Source organism: Psammomys obesus, unplaced genomic scaffold (assembly GCF_907164565.1).
Source record: "Psammomys obesus unplaced genomic scaffold, mPsaObe1.curated_primary_1811, whole genome shotgun sequence".
Taxonomy (NCBI): Eukaryota; Metazoa; Chordata; class Mammalia; order Rodentia; family Muridae; genus Psammomys; species Psammomys obesus.
Window position 1 is genome coordinate 9271527 of NW_026591598.1, and position 8287 is coordinate 9279813.

Below are 8287 nucleotides of genomic sequence, written 5' to 3' on the forward strand. Positions count from 1 at the left end.
TCACAGAATTCACGGGCTGGTTATATGTATTTTTTATAAGGCACATTAAAATAAATTTATGACTATAAAAGCGGAAACGTCTGTCTACAGATGACATAAAATGCTGTCACACAAAGCAGGGGTCGAGACCCACAGGTTGAGAATCCATGCTCTGGAGCCGGCTGGCCTCTGTTCTGATCCCTACTCCTTTTTAGCCTAACTTTGTGACTGCAGGTGAGCTACACAGAGAAACCGTGTCTCAACAACACAACACAACACAAAACAAACAAACAAAAGAACAGCCCCTCCCTGGAATGGCTCAGGTGAAGAGCAGGGGGCTAAGCCTCACGGGGCAGCATACTGACAGCTGCTGTTTTCACAGTTTGAATCCTGCCATCAGAACTGCTGTTGGATTTGGGACAGTGTCTTCGCCTCTCCAGTTCGATTTCTAGAAATTTCTCAGGGTGGCGATTGGCATCCAGGAAACGGAGTGTGTACAGGTGTGTAGCCCAGCCCTGGCTAAGCATCGGGGAGTGGTTACCTGCCCCCGTCGGGCTGCCTGTGGTCGGTTGTGACCCTCCCCTCTCCCCCACTGCAGCTGTTTCACCCCAGACTTACAGACCCGGCCCCTGCCGAAGAGGGCAAGGCGGAAGTGAGGCGGGCCGCCTGTGGCTTCCCCTTTTTTTTCCCCTGCTGTGGGCCCAGGGCTCCTTATTCAGAGCCTCGGAAGAGAGGACAGCGCACCATGGCCTCCAGTGCAGCGCCAGTCCGGCAGACATGCTGTTGTTTCAGCATCCGAGTGGCTACCATCGCCCTGGCCGTCTACCATGTAGTGAGTATTTCCGTGGCTGGGGTGTTTGGGGTGTGTGCACTGACCCACTGGACCTTCCAACGGGGATTACTACCTATCACTTGTCTGTGGGACTCTGGACAAGCCCTGTGCTGCTCTGGGCCTCAGTTTCCCCCTGCTGAACCGTGCAGAACAGCATCCTTAAGGTCGCAGGTGTGCAGAGAGAAGGGCAGGCTGGCAACGGAGAGAGGAGTCCAGACTGGGGTTGCTTCCAGGATGTCAGGTCCCACACAAGCCTTGGCGCAGGGCTTTCTGGGATCTGGGGTTACACCTTTGGGCTTCCAGCGGGACCCGGGGAACCCCTCTTTTCAGCTCAGTCAAACCGCTGCCTTCTCCCTTCAAGGACAGCTCCAGCCTTGATCTTGGGGAACCGCTCGGTGCAGCCACCATGACGCTGGGGCTCCAGTCACGGTCACAGTGTGACTCCGGTGGAGTCTGTCCCTTTGGAGTGGCCAGGCTTGGGGTCTCCGTTCCAGTCTGCACAGATCCCCACCACCGCCCCTGCCTTAGTGACTCAGACAGAGCCTGTGGCTAACAGCGCTTCTGTGCCTGGGAGAGCTTCCTCAAAATCGGCCTAAATCCGTAGACTGCTGAGCAGAGCCTGGTGACATCTGCTTCCGGCCACAGGCAGGGCTGTGGGGCAGTGGTACAAACCAGCTCTGTCCCTAGGCTCTCGTGTGTGCTTCCCTGTCACCCCCCACACACCCATTCCAGCCTCTGCTGTGCAGCCTTGGGTGACTTGCTCAACCTCTCTGAGCCTGTTTCTTTAGATCAAAAAATGAAGATGAGGATGAAAAGTGCTACGTGATAGGCTGCTGTGTGGGTGAGGTTGCTCTCTGTAAAGCATGAGGGATGGTGTGTCCCATGGCCCACTGCTTTCAGTGTGTCCTGGCCTGTCCACCTAGAGCAGGGCTTCTCACCCTTCCTAATGATGTGATCCTTCAGTACAGTTCCTCATGTTGCGGTGACCCCCCCCACCATAAAATTATTTCCATTGCTACTTCATAACTGTAATTTTGCCGCTGTTATGAATCGTAATGTAAATATTTATTGGAGATAGAGAGTTGCCAAGGGGGTCGAGACCCACAGGTTGAGAACCACCGGTCTAGAGGCCGGCATGGGGGAGCTCAGAGGTTGCCCTGCTGGCAAGGTGGCGGTACCCTGTCTCGGCATCAAGTCTTGCCACTTCTGAGACGGCACAGCATTCTGGGAAAAGTGTGGTGAGGCTCTGTATGCCAGCTCTGCTCGAGCCAGCTGTTTGAACTCCAGGGTTTCTCCATCGTGGATTCACTTTGTAGACCAGGCTGGCCTCAAACGCACCTCGATCCGCCTGCCTCTGGGATTGCAGGCGTGCGCCGCTGTGCCCGGCTAGATTGGGGGTTTCTAAGTTAGGGGTTTGCAGTGTGTGGGGGCGGGGCGGTCACTAAGTGGCTTCAGCAGGGTGGAGGGGCCTGTGGTGGTGGGGACCCTTGCTCTGCTGTCATAGCTATGCTTTCAGAGAAGCGTGTTCTGTCTGATCGTCTGGTATCTCAGAATATAGCACATATATTAAAAAGTGAATACACCTGGCGGGCGGTACCGGGTGCCCGTTGAGATTTCCTCTTGTTCCTGCCACCCAGGCTCCTAGGTTGTGGATGGGTGAGTTATGTCCTGTCTCCATAGAGATCTAGAGACTGTGGGCCAAGTGACCAGGGAAGGCTTCCTGGAAGGAGTGCCGCAGGTGGGGAGGGCAGAGTTTGGTTTGTAGTGTGTGAGGGGAAGTGTGAACGAGGAGCTGGGGTGTGAGGGTGAGGTGTGCCTGGGTTGGGAGCCCCACTGAGGCTGCCTCGGGGAGAGGGGAGGCTGGCGAGGAGGAAGTGACCAGCGCTTTGTCTTTAGTTGAGCCTTTGAGCCTTTCCTCGGTGCTCCACTGTTATTTGGGGATGGTAGCCCTTTGCATTATGTATGCCTGTAGAGACCCCCTAGCCTAGATGTGGGCCGTGATCGTACAGGCTGCAAACCCGCTGCTTGGTGTGGGAGCCATGGGATGTTCTAGAGCCACAGGGGGCGTACGAGCAGATGAGGAGCCTGGAGGTCAGACACCCACCTCAGGGGCTGGGTTAGGACACACAGCTTACCTTGCTGTCCCCTTGGCCAGAGAGCCTTTTTCTTCTTATAAGAAAAAAGGGCTGGGGGGCTTTCCTTTGGCACAGCAGATGGGTGGCAGGTGTGCTAACAGGACCTCAAACATCTGGGTAGAAAAAAGAGAAGCCACCACCAGATGGACGAGTCACTCATGTTGCCGTCATCTGGAGCCAGCCATGGGTGACATCTTTGTACGTTAGGAGCTATTTGTGGACTCGGGGAGGGTTAAACCAGGCCATTGACGCCAGAGATGGGGCCACACTGCGTGGAACCGGAAGGTGCAGTTACGGGAAGATCCTACCTGGCTGGCAGGTTTGTGGTCTGGTGCTCCAGGCTCCCGGGGAACAGGGAAGTGAGAGCCACCCTCCCCAGATGTTCTGCCTTGGGTGTCTTAAGTTGGTGTCAGGAAACAAGGACCCCAGTAGACTTTTGGAAGAGAAATTGCTGGGCTCGCCTGTGGTCTGTTCCTGATACTGGGAATGGGGGTTGATGGGGGATTGGTAGGAGAGGAAGTGGAGCTTTCTCTGCAGTGACCAGAGAAACCCACACAGACTCTAGCCGTGAAAGGGATGAGCTGAAACCAGAGTGAGCAGGGCTGATGTAATGAAGGTGCTGTCGTTACTTGGGGGACTGTGAAAGGTCGACCTTCCCCCCTGCTTTTCTGTATTTGCCTTACTCTACTTTATTTCTTTGTGGCGAGGTTTTGCTACGCAGCCAAACTGGCCTAGAACTCGCTCTCCTGCTTCGGCCTCCCCAGAGCTGTGTGTGCAGGTGTCACAAGGCATTTCTCCCCCCTTCTTGCCTCCCCCTCTTTCCTTTATCGCCACCCTGGGAAGGGATGGAACCCAGGGCCTCACACAGTCCAGGGAACCACGCCGGCAGGGAATTGCATGCCCAGCCCTCTCTGTGTTTTGACACGGTGTCTTGTAGGTTGCTCAGGCTGGCCAGGGACTTGCGTGTGTCCTGCTTTGGCCTTCAGAACCTCTGGATTACAGGGCCCGCACCACTAGCCTCAGCACACACGGTGCTTTTTTAAAGCAAATCTTTTGTTTTTAGGACAATTTCCGGGTTAGATTTAGTACAGAGCGCTCCCAAGTGAGTGTCCCTCTCCCGTCTCCTCACGGTCTGCGGCTGACATTGGTGGGGACACCTGCCACAGCTTGCCTGTCAGTACCTACATCCTGCTTTCCCTTTCTGTCCTTATCCTCTTTCTGTTTCAGAGCCCATCTGGGACCTATCACCTCGGGGGCCATTCTTCAGGGCAGCAGCAGGCTGTCAGGTGTCCTGGCGTCTCCTGGGTTTGGGATGGCTCGGAGGAGTTCTGTGGAGCGTTTTGTAGACTGCGCCTCATCAGGATGTGCCTGGTGGCCTGTCACAGCGAGCCTGGGCTCCTTTGTGCCAGGAGGACAAGTAGTATGCTTAAGGCATTGTGTAGAAGTGTTGGTCGTGCTACCCACGTCACTCATTACCACCAGTGGGGACATCACCTGCCCAGCGGGCATCTTCTCTGAGATACTGTCTTTCTCCCCTTTTGGGTTGGGGTGTGTGTGTGTTTGTCTCTTTGCCCGGCTCCTATGCGTGGAGTTAGGAGTAGGGTTCTGCCTTTCAGAGAGTGGACTAGACACGCAAATAGCGTGGCTTCCACGTGGACAGCTGTCTCTCCCCTCGTGCCATGCCGTGTAGTTGGCTTATTGGTGTATCAGGCAGCAACTCACAGATAAGCATTGTGTCTGGTTTACAAGCAAGGCAGCTCTACCGTGTTGATAGAGAAACCCTTTTTACACAGAGAGCCGGGTGGTAATTTTCTGCTGTGTGCAGCGTGTAGACAAGCAGGGAAGGGGCAACAGGACTCCTAGGCCCTGGTTGGGGTGGCCTGCCTGCCTGGCAGGCCCCTCTCTGCCCTCAGTCTTCTGGGAATTAATTTTCTTTCATGGGATATTCAAGGAAGCTTCCTCTTTTGGGAAACCCTTCTGACTTGCCTGCCTCAGAACTCCAGGTTTTCCTACTCTGACTTCATGTGTGGGTTGTGACTCGGTATGTGTCACCCGCTGGGGGCAAAGCCATTCGCAGGCAGGTGCCTGTCTTGGCTGTCTGGACCTCAGAATTTCCAGCTGTTAACAGAGGCCAAAGATCTCTGTGCCAAGGGTGAGTCTTAGGAGGTTCTGAGCTTGGTCGTCCTGGGTGCCATGGTGTTAGCGTAATAATTACAGCTCTCATAGCATTCGGTGGTGTCGTTGGCAGCCTTGGCTCTGAAAATGGTTGAAGAGTGTACAGCTCCCACCTCAAAGGTGATAAGAGACAGTTTGCTCTAGAACTAAATACGAGTGACCACGGCCAGGCACACACATTCAGGTCTCCCAGGTACCATGCCTCAACGCCGGAACAGGTTTGTGACATTTTTTTATTTATAGAAACAGAACAAAGAGAGTCGTGAGTCAACAGACTTTTCAAACGCATTGGAAACACTAGGTTACAGCCAAGCAGGGAAGTCTCTGCCACAGGCCTCAGATGCTTATCTGGGACATTTTTAGCCTTTGGGGTGGCAGCTTGGGGTCGGTTAGCTCATTCTGAAAGGATTTATCCAGTAGTCACAAAGACGTTAGTTTAAATACCGGACATGGGCAATAAACGGCCGTTTAGGGCTAAAGATAGCCCAAGATAATCTGACTCTGGACGTGGAGCGTTACAGCCGTCCACAGTCATCAGATCTAATTGATCAGCCTTGTAGTTTAAAGTGTCGTGCTTAGTGTTTTAATCTGCCCCCCGCCACCCCAAAACTTCAGTTAACAAGGTAAATAGGAAGTGGTGGTGTGAGGAATTGCCTGGGGTGGATATACAGGAAGTTGAAGATGAGCAACCAGGCCATGGGCTGAGCCTTGAGAACAGCTTCACATGGCTGCCTCCAAAGGGAGCTTAGTCAGTAAACCTCCGAGGACAGCTCTGCCATTCTGTTCATCCCGTGCCCTCGAGTTCCGTTCCTGGCTCTCGTGTCTTTCTTTGGGCAGACCTGCCTGCCATCTTCTCTTCCAGTGGGCAGCCTTGCTGGGGAAGGGTCTCCAGATGGCGAGAGCTGACTGCCAGTGCTCTGGGTACAGCATGTCCTGAGCCACGGGTGGCAAACCTTGTCAAGTGTCGTCAACACTGGCTCAGCTCTGCTGCTCTCGGGACCTCTGTGTGTGCTTTGACTGCTCTTGGAGAGCACTAGTCAGCCCTGCCCATCACTTTGTTCCCAGCCTGTCCCATACTTTCTCCAGCTACTGATGACACTAACAGCAGATGTGTGTGCGTCTGTGTCACTTGTGTGATTGGTGACTTCAGATCCTGTTTATAAGAGAAATGCCTTCATTTCCTGTGTAGGGGCTCACACTCTGTCCTTCCCTTGTGCCATCTGCTGTGACTGAGCACCTTTCTGGGAACATTCCTCTAGAAATTCTTCTTTGAGCCCCTGGGGCTCCTGAGATCCCCTCGTGTCCCTGGATCCTGCATGCTACATCTCTGTGCTCTTCCTTGCAGGCTGGCAGAGCTATTGGCTTGGCCTGAGTCGTCTTTGATAACAGCCGAGGCCTGACACGCAACAGGTGACAGATGACCTCTAATGGCCTCAGTTTTATAAACCATTAATTCATAGCTTACCCCTAGAAGCATACAGATATTCCAATCCCAAATTGTGACCAACGCTCACCAAGGAACTGTCCCTTGAGGTGTCTCTCCAACCACTGACCTGCCCTGTGACTGCATCGGAGCTTGGAGCTCGTCAGGACAGTGTCTTCACGGCCTTAGAATCCCAAGCTTCACCCCTAGCTTCAGTCCCCCCCCCCAGCTCCCACTTTGGTGCATAGGGTCTCAGAGTGGGAGACTCCTGGGCTTACTCATTTGTCTGCTTTCTTGAGAGGGAAGATACTGCCTGGGTGGCTTTAGGTCTGGGGCTTCTGCTTGCGGCTTCTGGTAGCTTGTGGTTCCTGTTCATACACAGGTGCTCTGGGGGGATCAGCCCATCTTTGTGGGCCACCATCTTCTGTGGTAGACTGATGTCTCCTCATTTTCCCCTCACAAATGACTCTCTGAGGTGGGAGGATTCTGCTCTGTTCCATACTGAGGAAAATGACGCACAGAGATGATTGAGCGGCCTGATCAGGGCCACACAGGGCATTTGTGGCTATACTGGGGGGGGGGGTCTCTTGTTTTTCCTTACCCTTTCCTTTCTTTCTCATTTCTCTTCTCTTCCTTCTGTTTTCCTTTCTTTCCTTTTTCCCTTGGAGACAGGGTCTCATGTGGTATAGGCTGGCCTTAAATTCTCTCTGTTCCCAAGGATAACCTGGAATTCAAGGATGACTCCCAGGGAGTCTCCTGTTTGCATCTCCCACATGCTGGCATTACAGGAGTGGGCTATCACATTCAGGGCCTCTGCACCCCTAGAGAGAGTCCAGGCAGCGGGATGTTTAATCACATTGAGGCAGGGGTGGGGGCGGGGAACCAGCAGGGGTAGGGAGAGGGGAGCCAGCTGTGGCGGCGACTCTGAGATGGCAAGGGTGCCAGTTGGTTGAAGTGGAGCATGCGAGCAGGATGAGGCGTTGTGATGATATCTAGAGGCTGGGGACGCACTGGGGAGATATCTGTTTGGGAGAGTGACCTCACCCATCCACCCTGATAAGCTGTGACAAGAAGCAAGGGAAGGAGAGGGGGGCTTCCTCTGGCTGCTGACACTTCGGTCTTTCTGTGTATCCTCCCAAGATGACTTGACCAGGGTTCCCCAGGGTGGGCAGCTAACACGGAGGGCCACAGGGAGGGATAAATATCTGTTATAAAGGCCTAGCGTTCTACAGGTTCTAAGTTGTTGGTCATGTTATGTCGTGTGTGTGTGTGTGTGTGTGTGTGTGTGTGTGGTCCCTCACCCTCCCACCCATCACTCTGCGGGACACAGGGCAGGGCTGATCTGCCCTTTGGGTCAACCACAGAAGGGTGTGGATGGCACCAGGGACTCTGCTGAAGTGTGAGGACAGGCCCCAGCATCACTCTCAAGTTCCTCTGGAAGGGTTGCTAGGAAACGTCCTCCACTTCCCTTTTCTCCTTTTCATGAGGAGCTTATAGGGTGGCTCCTGAGGTACTTTGAGTGGGATGAACATCGGATAAGGCAGAACAAGGAGACACCAGGGCTGTATAGGAGACATAGGACATGGCTTTCCTGTAATGGAGCTCCTGGGAGAGCCCCGGAAAACTGGGCTTACAGCCGGAAAGGGAGAGTGGTCTCAAGCAGTTGTTTTTAATTGTTTTGAAATGATTTATTATTATTATTATTATTATTATTATTATTATTATTATTATTATTATTATTAT

At 53.5% G+C, this 8287-nt stretch overlaps 1 protein-coding gene across 1 annotated transcript in view; it reads left to right on the forward strand.

The window, feature by feature from the left end:
• Positions 1 to 669: 669 nt before the first annotated feature.
• Laptm5 (lysosomal protein transmembrane 5) overlaps positions 670 to 8287 on the forward strand; it is an 18121-nt gene continuing 10503 nt past the window's right edge. Inside the window, exon 1 of the mRNA XM_055611510.1 lies at positions 670 to 811. Within this exon, the coding sequence (XP_055467485.1) occupies positions 725 to 811 (87 nt within the window). The 5' untranslated portion in view covers positions 670 to 724. The remainder of the gene's footprint in view (positions 812 to 8287) is intronic.